Source organism: Anas platyrhynchos, chromosome 1 (assembly GCF_047663525.1).
Source record: "Anas platyrhynchos isolate ZD024472 breed Pekin duck chromosome 1, IASCAAS_PekinDuck_T2T, whole genome shotgun sequence".
Taxonomy (NCBI): Eukaryota; Metazoa; Chordata; class Aves; order Anseriformes; family Anatidae; genus Anas; species Anas platyrhynchos.
The window spans coordinates 42,043,267-42,062,165 of NC_092587.1; the positions used below are offsets into that span (position 1 = coordinate 42,043,267).

Genomic DNA, 18,899 nt, shown 5'->3' on the forward strand with positions numbered 1-18,899 from the left:
AGGAAGCAGCAGAAGCAGGGCTGTTCCCTAAGGGGAGGTGAAACAGGGTGGTGAGAACTGCCCCAGCATGGGCATGGATTTTCCAAATGGGATACAGCATATTTGTGGCAGAACAGGGATTTGAAAGAGGACATTTCCAAATCATAGAGTGATGCCTTAGTTTTAACTGGACCATTGTTCCTCGATGAATGGAGATACACACCACTCACACATACACACACACAGAAATAGAAAATAGACTTAATTCCAGCCAAGGATTTTTCTAACATAAGGCCATCCTGAACATTTCTAACTTTAGAAATCAATTAACTAGTTTATTTTTCTCATGCATTTTAACTCACTCCAGAACAGCAAAGGACCATTTTGCACTGCTGTTTTGGTGTCCCATGATATACTGTTTTGTTTTTTATTTTTCACATTTTAAGAGTATGCTGTTTTCCCTTCTCTCTCCCTCTCTCTCTCCCCCAGCTGTGATGTGTCACAGTGGTATGCTTTATCATCAGTGCTCTTCTTTTTGTAAACACTCCTGTGCTTCACTTTCTACGGCAAATATCTGTGGTGATGACTGTGCAGAAGGATGCAATTGTCCTGATGGGAAATACTTTGAAGAGTCGGTCAACTTTTGTGTATCAATGTAAGTCATACTAAAATAGAATATGTGCGTAGGCACATTTTTCTCTTTCCAGCAAGACTGAAAATAGTTTTTCTGCTGTTTCTCTCAATATGTGGACTGCCTAAGAAATGGAATAGCAAGCAATACATGAATAGTTTTTACTAGGACCTGTAGTGAAAGGACAAGGGGCAACATAAAGAGGGAAGATTTAGATTGGATATAAGGAAAAAAATCACAATGAGGGTGCTAAGACACAGGAACAGGTTGCCAAGAGGGATTGTGGATGCTCTGTTATTGCAAGTGTTTGAAGTTGGGTTGGATGGGGCTTTGCATAACCTGATCTGGTGGAAGATATCCCCAGGCAGCAGGAGGCTTGGACTAGGGGATCTTTAACCATTCAATGATTCTGATTCTAAGATTTCATACACTGCTATGTACTAATCAATAGTGGAGCTTCTTCCACTATGTACACCCTATTGTCTGTAAAGCCATCTAGGGAACATCAGAGAAAATATGTCATACTGATTTAAAGAAGGGTGATGAAACTTTTTTTAATTCATGGGGAAGTATTTTCACATGAAACGCTTGTTTTTAACACTTAAGAAAAAATTGGAAGGGATGCACATAGCAGCAATCCATGAAGTCATAGTATGGAGAAAGTGGCTAGAGGTATTTTTACTTTCTCACAATGCAAGCATTTCCAGTTAGATGGAAGGAAATAGTCAATGCAAGGATATAGTTTCTGTAATTGTGTACCTACAGCTTGCAGCTTACAACTGTGGGTAGTTACTGAGTTCAGGTACTGAGTTAAAACTAGAATGAATATTTATACAAATTTCAAGATTATTCAGAGATATTGCTGTTCATTGTGACATATATTTTGGAAAGATCTGTAAAGTTCATACTATTGGGATGAAGACTGCTTCAAACAACTGCAGAGTGTGAGGTAACCAGGTTTTGCTATATTACTGGGTGGCTTCTAGGAAATTCTGTCCCATCTGGCTGGAACCCTGTCAAGGTCAGGGTTAATGGATTTTGCTATGACAATTCCTCTCTCCTATGATTTTTAAACTACTTTGAACAGGAACTGCATGTTGCCATACTACTCCCATAACTAGGGAGGAACGCTTCTTTCTATAAGACTGTAATGCACAGAAATAGCAAATACATAATATAGAGATTGAGGAAAGGCCTGGCTTTTTTGAAGATGGTGGGGGTATTGCCATTAACTTCAATACAGCTAGAGTGTTATCCTTTAATGTTAGAAGTATGTTGTAAATATAAATTAAAAGCATAGTATGGAATGGAATGGAATGGAATGGAATGGAATGGAATGGAATGGAATGGAATGGAATGGAATGGAATAGTCCAGATGAAGGGACCTTCAAAGAGATTGAATTAGTGAATTACAAAGCCCTCTTATCATAATAGCTTGATAATTGCCCTTAAATCCCATTTCATTTCGCTTTTGTATCTATATGTATAAATATTTTTTTAACAGATCTGCATGTCGCTGTCATTACAAAGGCAAAGCCCTACAGCCTGGAGAAATCCTCCCTACACCAACAGGATCCTGGTAGGTTTCAGTGCCAAGGGTTTTATCTTTTGTGTATTACAGCTCAGATGCTACTCAAGAGTCCTGAGATTTGTTTGTTTGTTTTTTCTTCACATAGAATGAAAGTCTCTTGTATCAAGATTTGATTTCTTTTAGACACTTATTAATAGGTAGCTTAATATAAATTGTATTGTATACTCAGTTATTTTAAGAAGAAGATACCATAAATATTCTGTAAGCCAGGGACTAAAGAGTATCTCAAAATACACGCATCAAGATTGCAGTGCTGTTCTTAGACTTGGGGCATTATGATAGCAAAGTGAGGCTGGTATCCAAAGAATAAACAATGTGATTCTATCTTGGGAAGTCTTTCAAACAAAGGCCTGTAGGGAGCTATATTTGTGTCATTTTGTATTATGAATTTGTGATGGAATCATGACCTCACTGAAATGAGTGAGGAAACCTCCCAGGTTTCCCAGTCAAACTTGTTCATTTTACAAGGAGTGCTCTCAATCTGCTAATTAAAAAACATGTCTGGGACCTGAGTGTCAAGACTGGCTCTTGGTGAGGTCTCATATATTGCAGTTGTTATAATTGAAGCTTTGTAATCATGCAGTTGAAGAGGTGAGAGTGGGGGTTTCACTTTCTGTTATTCCTATGCTCTGTTTTTTACATTTTATTTAATGAGGAAAAAAAAAAAAAAAAGTAAACTAGTTCTATTGTCTAATGTGTTTTTCTGCTATTCTGCATTTTACTAGCAAAAGAATAAAGCTGTGTATCCTACCTTCTCTGCAACAAGCAATTTTGCATGCTGTAGCCTTCTGTATTCACGAGGGCAGATAAGTTTTTGTGTTACACTGCCAGCATCCTGAACCACCTGGTCCTATGTTCCCAGAGAGACTTAAGTACCCACTTTATTTTTTATTTTGGTGAAACTTAGATAGTTAAATAGTACCTAAGCACCTTTGTGAATCTGGGCCTTCATTACACATCGGTATTTAGAAGAGCCAAGAAAATGTTGGTCAGAACTTGCACTTTCAGATTTTAGTCACTGTTCTCCTCCTGATTTCTGTTGTTTAAGTCAGGGGTAAATTGTATTTTTTTATTATTATTATTATTATTTTTTAAACGTGGTGGCTATGTACATTTTCCCATAGAATAAAGATGGTTTCGCTTTTCTTTTAATCAGCCAGTGTTTGAATGGAACAGTGAGATGTATGGAAGCTACTACAGACAATACAGGTAAATCATCTTGTCTATTCTTACAGTTGCACAGAGGAAGTTTTTGACACTGAATAATCATTTTTTACCCTCATGTATACGATAATTTTGATACACTTAATGTCCTGACATATTTAAAATAGGAGATTAGTAGCACACACAACTTGCTTTTTTTTTTTTTTTTTTTCCGCTTGTATAGTAAAAATTGTACTGCTTTGTCACTTGGGATTTTTTTTTTTTTAAATGCGAGGTGTAGGTCAGGATGTTTAGGAATACCTAAGTTAAGGCTTGGTATCCGAATTTTAGGACCTTGATTTCTAACAAGTAAATTTTAAAGAAATTTCTAGTGAATTCAGAAGGGATTTCAGTATACTGAAAACTGCCACTTCTAAAGAACCTGCCCACCCTGAGGCATAATGAGGCATTAATTCCTTTAAGAATGGACTGTGTATTAGATCCAGGGTGCATAGATACAGATGCTTAACATTAAATATTTTATTGTTTTACATTAAAACATATATCGTTATATATTCCTGTAAAATAAAATGAAGCTATAGACTTACTCAGAATGTATTCCTGTATGCACTATGTTGTATGCTAACAGTGCACTAAAATAGATAAATTTTGAACTAAAACATGTAGAAAGTAGTCAGTGTAAGGGAGCAGTTAATCTCATTTAACCTGTATTTTACAGTTGAAGTTCACACATGCCCAGAAGGGAAAATCTACTATGACTGCAGATCTCCTGCACCTGGATTACCGGCAGCAGGTGTGAATTGCGGGATCTCCTGTGCAAACCTTGCCATGAACTTCTCCTGTGTCCCCTCACCACCCTGTGCCAGTGGCTGTATTTGCCCCCCTGGGTAAGCTTCAGCAGCACATTATGTGCATATTTTTTACAGTTTGACTCTGTGTATTCCTCTTTTCAAATTCCACTGGCATCACACCTCTAATTTTGAAACTTTATCAGTTGCTCTATCTATTTTTGAAAATATAGTTACATTTAAAAGACCGTCTCTTTTGTCTCTCACAGTCCTTTTCTCCTTCCTGCTGATATGAGGCTCCATGCTTTCATGGAGTCCCATGGTATTTCCATCCTGATACCATGATTCCAGTATCTCATGAGATACCCAGCTTACACAAACAGTCTGATTAACTGGTATTTGGGACTGTCTGGACAGGGGACGATTCCCAACATTTGCTCAGTACAGGTTATTATGAGTGTAGAAGCAAACATGACATAAATCATAAAGTAAACTATCTGTGTTCCTGCCTACTGCACAAGTAATTGTCTCACCCAGACTTCTAGTCAGGGTTATGGTATTGATGGGGGGAGGGAGGGAGGGAGGGGGTATGAGCTGTATCCTGCACACTTCCTCTTCATTCACTCTCTGCTCTTTTGAACTCAGCCAAAGTTTTTGTTCTCTCCACTCACATATTTTTATTTGCTGCCCAGAAACAGTCTGCTGAGCTCTGTAGGGGTCAAATCAAAGCATGAAAGCTAAAAACACTTGTTGTGAAGTCTCTGTCAGGATCTACTACCACTCCCTCCTTCCCCCGCCTGTCCCCCCTCCAATACCTCCTGTGTGCACTTTCAGATTTGAGTCTTGCTGCAATTTGACCTCAAGTAGATTGCTCACCATTTTTTTTTTAAATCAACATTTGATTTTATTTCCCTGAATAGTAGTCAATGGTCCCCTGACAGTATACTGGTTGTGCACAAGATCACAGTGTAGTGAGACTGCTAGAATTGCCCTTCCAAAAACTTGTAATGTTCCCAGATGACTAAGCACTACTGTGAATGGTAGTGAAACCCTTTCCTTTGGAAACACATGGCAGGACAAACTCTGTTATGCAAAGAATGGTCCTCTTAAAACAAAAGTGCTTTAAATTTCCTATTCTTAAAGCTCTTACACAACTTGTTTTTCTTTTAGCTAGTAATTAAGGAGGTGGCAAAGAAAAAGAAATGCTGAAGCTCTCTGGAATGTTCTATAAAACCTGAATAGCACAGCTCAAAATTTCATGAGGAAGTGAGCTGAGAATCCCAGTAATTTCATCATCCAAAGCTGTCCTTAAACTTAACCTAACACTGAGATAGAGTTACAAGGGTATTGTCGAATCACAGAAGCAGAGTAATATGGAAAGGACCTCATGGGGCCGCCTAAATCATTCTCCTGCCTTCAGGTAGTGTCAGAAGTACCTATATTCTTGGCAGATTTTAAATTCACTTCCATTCATGGAAACTCTAAATGACCTTCCTAAGGCATTCATTCTAGTGCTTTCCCATTTTAATCATATTTATGAATATTTAAGTTGACTTTCCTTAAAACCAATTATCTTTAACAAACCTTTAATAATGTGGAGAAGAAAACTCTAATCTGTGTATTCCTTTTAATTTCAGCTTTAGCTTCAAGTGAAGCAATCTCCAGATCATATTTGAGGAAAAAAAACCCTCTGCTTCTACTTTTAACAGTTGCAGTGACAACTGCAGAAAGTGCTCCCCTCCAGAGCAACACCAGCAGTGTATCATTTTAAAAAAGTTAATGCTGCCAAATAGTAGGAAAGTCGGAGACAGCAAAAAGTAGTTAGCCACATCTCTGGGTCACTTATTCATGATCTAGTTGGAATTGCAACTTTTTGCATTAAATGGTCTAACCTTGCCAGATGTTTAAATTTCCCTGGTGTAGGCAAGTAACCTTCAGCACTGCCCTTGTAAGCAGTATTTTGTTGATTCTGCCAACTCTGCAACAGCTAGCATAGCCCGACTCGCTCCCCTGTGCTTAGAACAGGGTGAGTGCTGCTCTGGACAGAGGAGCAGGCATGCCAGTCCGACTGTTTCTCTGGTACATGAGAACGATGGAGCAGCACAGAGGGAAGGGCAGCCTGGCTGTAGTCTCAGCAGCGTGCATAACACAAGGATGCTGTATAGTTAGGTGGGGCACTGCCCTTGAAAGATACTTGATTTTGCAGTTGCAGTTTGCAGGGAGGAGCATCTACACTACCTGTGCTCTTGCAGAGGAGCTGCCGCCTCACACCAACATCCTGTCTTTGAGGTAGAAGGAGGAGCCATACCTGTGAGCTTTGCGAGGTCTCCAGTGGTGCACAGAGGACACTTTTTGATCTGGGCAGCTTTTGCTACTGGAAAAATTGTCCCTGGCTGGATGCAAGGCCAGTTGCCCTTGATGTGATTTGGGCATTGATCTATGTTGATATACTTAAGAATTTACTTTTTCATCTTAATAATTTTTTTATTTCAAAGAATGGCTGAACACAGAGGGAAATGTTATATTCCTGACAGTTGTCCATGCACCTGGAAAGACAGGGAATTTTTGTCAGGAGAAGTCATAGCTACGCCTTGTTACACTTGGTGAGTGGCATGCATTTTACATATTTCCAAATTATCCCAGTCTAGTCACGCAATGAAACTGGCATAGAAAATGTGTTGAGTAAATTGAAAATCAAAAATGTATACGCTTGTTTATAGACAGTTGCAAGAAATATCTGTTATTAGGCTCAATAACAGTCTTGGAAGAATAGACAGACTCGGGTGAGTGCTTCTTCAGGTCTGAAAAGGAAGCAGTTGATAAGAAAGTTGAAAAGGCATCAAGAACAAATGTTTGGTTACACACATATCAGGTAATCTCTAGAGAAAAGACATCTGGTGTCTTGTGAATAGATTATCAGGAAAGAGAACCAGAGAGAAAAAAAGGGAAATTAAATGTCTAACTGGTAAATAGGCTGCACCTTGGAAATGGGACTGTTTGCACTGTGAGTTTACCATTCAGCATGAGGGACTATAAAGGAAGTAAATGGGCAATAAAAATAGAAAGAAAATTAAAAACAAACAACAACAAAAAAACCACATTAATACTGGAAAATGGGATAGTGCCCAGCATCTTTTCTGAAAAACCTGACTCATGTTGGCACAAAACAATTTTTCATCCTTTATAATTTGCTAGCCAAAATAGCTGTCTTTACTTCAATATTCATTGAATTATCAAAATACTAAGAGTTTGACCTATCCATTTTTAATTAGCTGAATGCATTATTGACAAGTTGATTGAGCTTATAAATTTAGACACGCACAACCAGAAGTTCTCATAATTTTTTGTACTGCTACCTTTGAACAAATTCAAGCATGTCTCTTAATATAGCTGGCAGGAAAGGTAATCCCTCAAAGTATAAGCATTTATTTTTTAAACTCATTCCATACTTGTATGATACCCTGAAATCTTACAGGCAGCTACTGAAGGTCCTTTGCACTGAATATGTGTCATTTATATCTTAGTAAATGTAACAAAATTTCTTAAGAAAAAATATAATATTGATGTTTTATGAATGAGCATGTTATGATATAGTGTTTTAGCTCTACTGGAGGCAGTGATAGAAAATATTTGCGTAAGTCATAAAATTTTTAAGATTTTGTATTAATTTCTTATGGATCCTTGTGTCTATGTGTGCTGATGGCCAAATACTCAACACTGTGTCTCCAAGACATTCCATAGAATATTTCTGTGTTTCAAGGTCTGAAAAACAGAAAAGAAAATGCTATGAGAAGATACTGATTGTTGCTCTTCCTTACAGTGTTTGTCGGAGAGGGATATTCAATTGCACTAGTTACCCTTGTCCAGCTGTATGCACTATTTATGGTGATCGACATTATTATACCTTTGATGGACTGGAGTATGATTATGTCAGTGACTGCCAAGCTTACTTGCTAAAGGTAGGAAGATTGTTCATATATTTTCATATGTCCAACTGAAAGTTTCCATGAGAGGGCAAATATTTGGGTCATCAGAAGATGATACAGAGAAACAAACATCAAGAAAACAGGTGTAAAACAGATGTGTCTAAAGGAAGATTCCATAAATGACATTTTGTGCTAATTCATTTGAAAATGGTAGATGGGTGTGTAGCTATGTGGTCTAGAGAAGAACAGAAATCAAAATTTTCTATTCCACCTTAACCATGTTTTCATCACAATGAGGGAAGAATAATATTATAGAACTGGTCTACAGCTAGATACAATCTTTACATTTATTTAAAAATTATCTGTGAACTCTGCTTGGCAGAGGGTTAATGAGGACCTCAGAGGCTGCTTGGAATCTCTCAAATGTACTCTGCATCGGATCTGGAGTTTATGTAATAATATCAAGCATCATGATTTCATAATTGAATAATGAAATACTTCATTGACATTGTCTGGCAGCTACATGCTAATGTTCCTCATAGCACATATTTACAGTACATTGCTAGCCTTTTTTGTTTAAAAATACCATTACTGACATTTAGAAATATATTCTATTTCTAACAACACTATTGTTTATTATTGTTGCTATTATTAAGATTAAGAGTCTGTTTTCTGAGTTACAGTGATGTGTTTAGAAGAATATTCATTTTCTGTCAACCCTAAATGTTGAACTTTAAGAACAAGAATGGTTTCTCAACAAGGACTACTGAAAATAGTTTATTTCATGTACACTTTGGCAGAGTATTCACAGCTGCAAAATAAAATGTAATGGTCCCAGAATTTTTTTTTCTGTAAGAATACCTCATTACAAACTCCTGGCATGTATCATATTGTCTCAAAACAGAGCTCTTGCTCTTAGAGGAATATGAGTATTTGCACAAACCTGCCTCCTTTAAGATGCAAAAAAATAGAGATTACTTTAACTGTGAAACAATGTTGGCCATATGACGAGGCAGAAAAGTGGGTTGCTATTTCTTATTTTATATGCCATCCAGCTAGAGAGATGTATAAGGCAAATCTTGGCTGCTTTTTCAAATTTTCATATGATACTTGAATGTTTTGCTTTTACAATCAAATGTCACCTGCCACTCTACTACATATGAAAACACCTATTTGGAAACAAACCATGGGGAGCATTTGGAGATCAAGAATAGCACTGGCAGTGACATCATTAAGGCACATGGCACCCTGCCAACAGTCTTTTCATCAGGTGAACATGGTAACTGGAGTGCCTATGTGTAGTTCTGTTTTTCAGACTTTTCAGATCTCACCTCCTCCCAACTTAGCTAATGTGAGAAAATATGGCCTAATTTGTTCATGATCTTTCATTTCTCTTTAGTATATGGAAAACTTGATCTATATTGAAGGAATGTTTTTCACAAATTAGGCACTACGTAATTGTGTCTAGAATAGATGATATATCTGTGGGCTCATTTTTAAACGCGAAAAGTTTGGAGAAGTTTTAGGGGAAAAAAAGAAACAAAGGATGGGATCATATGGCAGATACACAAGAACTTTGAAGGAACTAAAATATAGAATTGATGAACTATGTGATTTGTAATCCTGGAATCAGAGGAATGGAAGATTGTAGTATAACTAAATATTTTAAGAGGACTCCTCAGCTGAATTTGGCAGAAATAGACTAATACATCTGATTTCCATATGAAGGAAATTAATTGAAATCATAATAAAGAGAAATGACATGATATTGGGGAAGAACTGAACTCCTTTTTGTAAAAGAATGTCACACATGATGAATCTTCTGACTTATTCAGTGAAGACAAACATATGGATAAGAATGATCAGGTCAATATGTGTATATCTTAGACATAAAGACATTTTGGAGACAGATTTCAACAAATATTTTTTATAGACTAGTCTCTAAGAGGATGAGAATGAAGATTCTTTCAAAAATAACTTAAAAGTTAGAATGTAAAGGATTGGAATAAATGGCCTTTTTTACTTTTTTTTTTTTTTTCTTGTTCTCTGAATGGGGAGAACTTGGTGATATCCCATGAAGATTCTGAAACCTCTATTTAACATTTTCAGTAACAATTTTGAAAATGTTTTGCTGGGACTGAGCAAACAGAGTGCTGATCATATAGTAACAGTCTGAACAGCTGAAACAGGAATGGACCACCAAAAAGTTCAGAATATCTTACAGCAGAAAACACTGCAAGATAAAATGGAAGATAAAATTCTACAATGAAAAATACAGATCAGTGCACGCTTAGAAAAAATAACTGTGACTGTGCTACCATGAAGATAGACTCTAAATTGCCTATTAATATGCAGGAATTAAATTTTATGTGACAAAAGTATAAGAAAGAGTTGTAATAGGTGTCTTACTAGCAGCAACCTAAGTGATAATACAAGGCATCATCCATTCTCCAGTTTCATATATGCTTTTATTTCCATGTACATGCTTCCACTGCAGCTGTGTACCACACAGTGATGTGGTTAAAGTACATTATATGAGCAGACATGTTTGCGTGATGAGACTGCTCTTTCAAAACAGGCTTTGTTGTTCAAAGATCAGAGGATTCCATGCCTGTATTTTCATCATTGCCCTACTCTATATAATGACCATGTGCAGCATTGTTTTTTTATAGTAGTCTCACATTAATATAATGAGTCCCCTTGAGCATCTTTTTGTGTAGAATGTATGCTAGAGAGCCCTGTCTCTTATAGTCTGTTCTCCAGATCACAGAATCACAGAATTTCTAGGTTGAGATAAACAAGCCAGATGAAAGGTGGGAAAGAAGATGTAGTTGCCAAAGTTTCATCTTTGCTATCTTAAATACTTTAAACAAGGGTACTGTAGCAGTGCAATAAGGGAAACCATAACTACAATTAATTTGTCAGCACACTAATTCATCCCTGAGACAGAACCAGGTCTAAGAGTTATCACATGAATCCCATGTCCCCAGTTTCAGGATAACGCTCTGTTCCAACATGCTTTACAAACATACACCTTTTGATTTGGCTGTTAGACTCTATGAATCTAATATATTTGAACTAATCTTTAATTTGCCACTATATTGCGCTCTACCGAACAAAACAGTCCTCCTTAATTTTTAATAAGGAACTCCTGTGCTCTGATGGGGGGAAAATCAAGTATTATCTTTCAGCCAATTATGAAACTTTAAACTTTGTTTTCAACAAGAGTATCATCTGTCAGATCTTTTTGTTTAAGGTGGCAGTAGGTGAACGAAAAAGCCCTTTATAATTAGTTCAGCAGATATATACATCAGTCAAATAATGACCAAAAAAAATTAATGCAATCAAGAAAATTAGGCCACTAATGTTTCATGACATGATAACAAGGAATTAGGAGATACCACGCACACTGAGGTGTAAAGTTTCTGTATGAATAGATGACATTCACAGAGAAGATATCAATATTTTTGCTTCTTAAAACCCGACTCAGTAATTTCAAAGGAAAAAAAAGAAAACCCTAGGAGACCAATAAATTTCTCTTTTATCAGTATGGATCATGTAAATACTTCATTGATTTAGTTATTCCAACCAATTTCCTAATTAAAAATATGTAAATACCTTGTTTTATTACATTTTCCTTCTTGTCTTCTGTCTTCAGTGATCCTACATTTTTTCCCTAACAAAATGATCTTATTTTCTAGCAAACTTTTACTGAGCATTATTTGTGCTTGCTATCTATTTCTTCCAGTTGTGTTTCATAGAGTTTCTGCTTTTACAGTAATATTGTGGTCTTTCTATTATACACATTGGTCTTTTTCTTGTTTTGTGTTGGTTTCCAGTCCTGCATTTCAGTATATTCTTTATTGAGGCTTGTAGGGTCAGCATGTTTGTACTTCGGAGCCCCTCAGAATTGTTCTCTTCTGAGGAGCAGATTTATATTTTCTCTGGTTTGGTGAAATCTGCAAGGGGAATTTAGAGGGACCATGGGTTTGGCCATGTTAGTCACTTTCTAAATCACTTTGATGTGACCATGAAGTCTCTTTTAAAGACAAAGTTGCCACTGGTTTTAATGTGTTGGAGGATTATGAAAACAACAACCAGACATTTGATCAAATAATTGGCATGTTGTACCAATTAGAAGGTTCAAGAGTCACCATATGGGAGCCCATTTGTTGAGAAAGAATTTCATTTAACAAAACATACGTGATCAACTAAACCAGTATCCCAGTTTTCCAAATGATTGTCCTGTGTCCCTTGTGTTAGATAGTGTGTCTGCCCTCAGGAATACAGTAAGGAAGCTCCTTTTTTACATATCCCTTCTTTTATAAATTGAGACAACTATGAAGCTCCTAGTTTATGCTCTCTTTATTAGAATGCTTAATACAGAAGTTGTTTGATGCAGTGATAATCTTTTACCTGTTACTTGCTGATATATATGGTTACTAAATTTGTTAAATGACTGTATATAAACTGCAGCAACCACACACAAAGCAACCACTTTTCAATTATTCATTTGTCACATCTGAGGAGGCAGAAGTAGCCTTTATCCCACTTCCCCTTATTGAATATTTATGTGTATATATATTTTTGGTGTGGCTTTTTTCAACATCATTTGTGTCAGACAGTCTGTAGACCCATTAAATTAGCAAACTTATAGAATGTAGTAGTATCTTCATGATCTCTCTCATAGCCTGCTGGTAAAATTAACACATTCTGCTTGCTGTTGGTCACCCCATGGAGGATTACAGCTGCAGATTCAGTTAACCAACATTGTGAAATGAACTGTTCATAGTTAAGAAAATAATTTTCTTTTAACAGGCTGGGGGTTTTAAAGGGAAAGTAAACAATATTGAATTTGAAATCACAGGTGTTTTAAATTGGAAACCTGACTCTAAAAGTTCTTTTATTCAGGGAATAAAATTGTAACATGGGATTGTAATCAGAACATCTTTATTTTTTTAATTAACCTATATAATCCTCAAAGCTACTTTCCATCAAAGGCTTTCACGAGTAAGTGATATACCAAAATATATCCACCTAAACCACTTTTCAAGTAATTTATATCAACAGTAACTGCATAGAAATAACAATGTGTTTCTTGACAGTTTCTGTGCCAATTAGTGTCCAAAAAAGGACATTACTATTCCGGGAAAATATTATTTATTGTAAGTTATTTGCCTTGCTCTAGTTGCAAAGAACACCAACAGTTTGCTTTTCATCAGTCCTATTATTTTAGAGGAAACCATTCTGGATGCCCCCTTTTTTTCTGGGTCTATGGAAATCCTGCAAAAGACAGTAGCCAGGTCCCTGTGGGAGACATCCCTTTCCATCCTACTCTTCAGCTGGGCAACACAGAGCTCAGATAATGTTTGCTTGTTTGTGTTTTTCCATTTGTTTTATCCCTTCTGTGAGCAGAAGATTTGATTACACTTGGCAATGGATTTATGCTCTGGTTCCATTTTCTCCAGATCAATGATTTCAGACTCAATTACCTCTACATGCCTTTCTGTCTCCAACACCTGATTCTTCAGACCATTAAATTATGCAGTGAATGAATCACTTTTATTCTCCAACAAAGGGAAGATTTCTTTCAATTTGTGCAGATTAGCGTGGAAGGTTTCCAGGAAAGGCTTGGGGAAAAGTTTCTTGCCATGAGTTTGGCAATTCGGAGGAGCATGGTATGACTCATAAGTTAGATACTCTTTCTGTGGGTCTTGCCATGTAGTAACCACCCAGCTTGAAGAAAGTGACCTTTTCACCTTGGATTTCTGTTTATATTCAGCATCCATCAGCTCTTTGGTCATACCAAGTCTAAAATATTATCATCTGATAGTTGCCCGAAAAGTCAGATCACTGTAAGAATGGCTGTCTCAGTTGGGACACCTCTGGTGGGTAAAGCTTTGTGGACTGTTGCTGCCCACATCCTATTGTTAGAGCAGTAAAAGTTGAGGAAAAAATAGCACCATGTGCTGCTGTTTCAGGAAGCTCTATGGTACGTTGTCAGCAGTGCAATGGAAGCCTGTTGCCATCTTTGAAGTAGGAGGTGCTCAGGCTTGTCACCCATAGGTGCTGCTTAGCATTTTATGGCCTCTGATGCTCGCTGTTGTCAGTGAGAGATGTGAACTAAATTTACTTTGGTTTAGTTCAGGATATGAGTATTTTTGTATGGATATAAGACTTAAGCCTATAGCAGTGTAAGTAAGCACATTTAACATTCCTTATATTAAAAATAAATAAGTAAAAAGTTTTCTTGCAATTTCCAGTTTTCTAGTTCCTGCCATAGTTTGCTAGAGGTCAGAAAGGCGAATTTATCACCACTATGTCCTGTCCTTTTCTGTTTTCTGTTCCATTATGTTTTATCATTGCAAATGAATAGTGATAAAATATTTACATTTATTGTGCACTTATTAATAAAACAATACCAGTACAATACAAATAAGTCTCATATAAATAGTTATGTAGATATGTAAAAATAACATCACCAACTGTGCTGCTGGTTTATATATCAGAACAGCTTATGCTGCAGACTGTGTCACTTGGAAATAAATATTTGAATGTTCCCAAATCCTCAATCTTCAGAATATCTAATTTTTAATTAGAAAAGGATTGCAGTAATGTGACCTGTGCAAAAGCAGGTCTGCCGGCATAAACATGCAAAGCTAAATAAGTGGAACAAAAGAAAATCTGTTTTTTAAAGGATCTTTTCTTAAACCTCTTTAGTGCATTTATCTTAAAATATCAAAAAGAAAAACCAAACCCATTCTAGCTATCTCTACTTGATTTCATCAATTTTTTAAAAATTCAGAAGCGCTGTCTTAGAAGAAAAGGTTATGAAGTGTATCAAGTAAAATTTTCCCCGTTACGTACTTTACATTATTAGCAGAAGAATTATGAAATTTATTTGGATTTAAAAAGTGTTACTGATTAAATGCAAGAACACCCAACAACTCTAGACTGCCATAAAATTACAACTAAATATCTCTATAATAAATAAAAACTGATATGATGATCTATTTTTTCTGTTGCTTGTATACATGTACGCATACTTGTAATGATCTTTCTCAAGAGTTGTTGAGAGTTCATGTTGCCTGAGGTTTATAATTTTAGGAAGTCTCTTTTAAAGAAATAGAAAGGAGTTATCATGAATGCATTAGCAGACATCTGGAAGTAGTTTGAGAGTGAGTCAGTAGCTGGGATAATCTCTCTCCCTTTGAATTTTCTTCAGTGATTCTATTTAGTGTTGCTCTCCTCCATCTTTACTCAATTGTATGACAGTAACAGGAATGTGTCATATCGCACAGACTCATTGCAAATTTCTTTGCCATATTTTAAGTGCAAATAATCACATAGTCTGCCACTGTAGAAGACACTGATGGAATTAAAAAAATTTTGGATGTATATGAGCAATTTATCTCTTTTAGGTTCATAGTTCCTAAGTGTGTTTTTGTATACTTATATAGAAATAACATAAGTGGGAAAATAAATAATATTACTATTCCTTTTCTCTCTCCTGTGAGAGGACAACTTCTCTCTTTCCTATAATATTGTATCCAAAATCTCATGCAGGTTTTCTCCTAAACTGAGACAGTGTGTATCAGTGCCATCTGCTGACTTTGAATAATATTGCTCCAATATTTGAATACCTATAGGGAAAACTGATGGTACAAATTTGTTCAGGATAAGCAGGTATTATATAGTTATACAGAATGTATGTGTATCATTTTGGAATGGTATAGGAGAAATTATCATAAAAGCAAAACAAAAAGAAGCCTTTCAATTAGAGATGCTTCTTGGTGTCATCTGTGAATGAATTTTGAATAACTAATGTATTTTTAAAGATTATCTGGATATGAACCACCCTAGAAAATGGTACAATAAACTAACAGAAAGATCACGTCAGGTGCCAAATCATATGGCTGGTCTCCAAAGCCACTTTAATATTTATGCTGAAGTGCTCACTAAACCTAGGATAAGATGCTTTACTCCCCCTTGCATCAAGCCTGCTGAAGCAATGTTTTTGAATGTTAAATTCATTCAGAAGGAATTCAGAACACTCTAAACGACCATCAGAATAATTCTGAGTTTCCTGAAAGCTTGTCTGAACAGAACTAATAGCATTTCTCTTAAAATATGCAGGAAGGAGAAATATATATATATATATATATATATATATATATATATATATATATATACTTTTAAGAATAATGTGTATTTTTTTTTCATTGTTTTGGAGCTTTTGGCATGTATTTGTGTTTGCAGCTATATATGAAAAATCTCCAATGAGTCATGAAAATAAAAGGAAAATGGGGCCGATCTATCTCTGTCTAGTTTACAGTATGTCCCTAGATGCTTTTGTGGGCAACTTAGTTTGCAAGTTAGCATATTGTAGGAAACAAACAAACAACGACAACAAAGGAAGGCAGCATATCAATAACAGAAAAGAAGTCTTCATACTGACAAATTAGAGAGATTTTAATGAACCTTTGAAAGAAATAAATACAGCCCCCGTAAATCATCTCATCCCAGGCTTCAGTTTCATTATGTAAGTATGCTGCACAGTGCTGTTGTTGGTTGATAGAAATTTCTGCTGGGATATTGAAATAGAAAGTTTCTAACAAAAATAAGCCCTAGCATTCCCAAGCACTACTAAAAAAATGGAAAGGACCATGTTTTTTTGGATAGGAAGAAATATGGAAAAAAGTGCAGTGAAGTCTAGAAAAAGAATGTTCTGAGAAGCAGGACTGACAATGAGCGCTTGACTGACTGCCCAGATCTGTGACTCTGTCTTCCTTGTTGCTTGGCAACTCCATGTTATCACAAAGAAACTGATATTAAGTTGGAACAGGCTGGATATGGTAATTTACGTGGGAAGATACTCTTGCAGTGGGAAAACCATTTTATTTCTAGTTTCTGTCAGCGTAAGTAGGTTTCACATGATGAACTGTAGTACATCCCCTGTCGGGTGCATTTTACCTAAAAAGGTAAAGAGCAACTCTGCCTTGGAAAGGCTGTGGAAAAAAAAAAAAAAAAAAAAAAAAAAAAAAAAAGAGGAGAGAAGGAGAGAGAAAGAGAGAAAAAGAGAAAGAGAAGGAGAGAAAGAGAGAGAGAAAGAGAAAGAGAGAGAAGGAGAGAGAGAGAAAGAGAGAGAAAGAAAGAAAGAGAGAGAGAGAGAAAGAAAGGAGGAAATAACACCTTGTTATTTATTAGACTCCAAGTGCCTACTCAGACATTTCTTCCAACAGCATTGACAAAAGCTGGTTTTCATACCTGTGTGTGGATCCAGCACAGATTAGAGAGATAGAAATCGATCATTATCACTTATGTCACGGTCCCTAAGAGCTCCAGTGGTTTCCCCAAGACCTCACTGTCTTAAATAGTAAAAGACAATCCTCACTTTATCTAAATAGTCCTTGTTCTTTCTTCTGCGTTGGCAATAGTTAAACACTATATTTCAACCGTACTTTTCTTCCTTGCTGATAGCAGAGGCTGCTCATACAGCAGCTACAGACTAATTTGAAGCCCATTGTAGCCATGGTGTAATCAGCTTTGAATTTAGATGGTATTGCATGGGTGGGAAAAGAACCATTTTTACTGAGTTGTATGCAGAGAATGGCAAAGGTGCGTAAGTAAAGGAAATCTTGTCTTGAAAGTTTTCATCCATAAGAGATATCTGTTCTTAAATTTGTTTTAGGTCTAAGATTTAATTGGAAAGAGACAAAGTACAGAAGATTCAGTATTTAATGTAAACCTTTTTTTTTTTTTTTCTTAAATGTCTGTTTACGCATAGTTCTATTGAACTGCATTTCCATCCTGCACCATTTCCAGTAATTTAACACCAACATGAAGTCCTACAAGTAAGGAAGTACTTCACATGTCTTCAGGACTCCCTGTTCTGGCTTTGGTCAGCAAAACACTCCCTGTCTCCAGGCTTCTCTCTGCTGCAGAGTTAACTTGAAATATAACTCAACTTTTGCCCTTGGCTCAAATCCCAACCATACACAAAAACTTCTGTCTCGAGTATGTTGATGCTGTTCTGCTGAAGGGATTGGCCTGGACTGTCAGAAGGCACAGGCAGCAGTTTTGATTAGCATAGCTAGTACAGTTACCCAATGCTGCTCCAAGAACTTGTCTTCATTGCCAAAAAAGGTGTATTTTTACTGTGGGATAATTAGCCTGAATTAACAATCCTTATTTAAAATAAAACCCTCCATCTCTTTCCTTACAGCGAAGACATTGCTTCCCCATTAACTCAGAGTACCCCCTTTTGCTGAGGCTAAGCTAACTGAAGAGGAATGAACTTTGCAATGAAAACAGCCCGTAATGTTCCAGGCATCAATTAGATCTGCAGACTGCAAGCTAAGCCCCTTTCTGAACTGACTCATGGCAGGGGGGTAGCTTCCTTGCTCACTTTTCCCTTGGCCAGCATAGAAGGTATCGACTTGCATCCTATCTACCAAACTAATGAGTTTGTCTCCTTTTTAATTTACCACATCACCTCCAATAAATCCCAAAATGCTCTGGGCTGTTATCTGACTCGGAGGGGAATAATTACTGGATGGGCTCCAGCAGTAAGCCTGGCTTAATTAAAACATAGTGCATTTCCCAAAAAGGTAGCGACCAATTTTATTCCGAGTGCAACCTAAAACAACTTTACTGCAGGACAGGACAGATGAACCTCGCTCTACCCCAAAGCTTCCAGTACTTTTGAACTGTGTTCCCCTGCTAAATGGTGAGGAGCAGAGCTGCTTTCCTGCGGCCCCTCACCACTGGCTTCTAGACCCTGCTTAGCCCACCTTAACCACTGTGTTCCCAGCTGATTG

The 18,899-nt window shown here is 36.7% G+C and overlaps 1 protein-coding gene across 1 annotated transcript in view; it reads left to right on the forward strand.

The window, feature by feature from the left end:
• The window catches only part of OTOGL (otogelin like), a 102,136-nt gene that overhangs the window by 30,154 nt on the left and 53,083 nt on the right, over positions 1-18,899 (forward strand). Inside the window, exons 21-26 of the mRNA XM_072033077.1 lie at positions 469-634; positions 2,115-2,189; positions 3,358-3,410; positions 4,090-4,252; positions 6,649-6,756; positions 7,974-8,112. Of these exons, the coding sequence (XP_071889178.1) occupies positions 469-634; positions 2,115-2,189; positions 3,358-3,410; positions 4,090-4,252; positions 6,649-6,756; positions 7,974-8,112 (704 nt within the window). The remainder of the gene's footprint in view (positions 1-468; positions 635-2,114; positions 2,190-3,357; positions 3,411-4,089; positions 4,253-6,648; positions 6,757-7,973; positions 8,113-18,899) is intronic.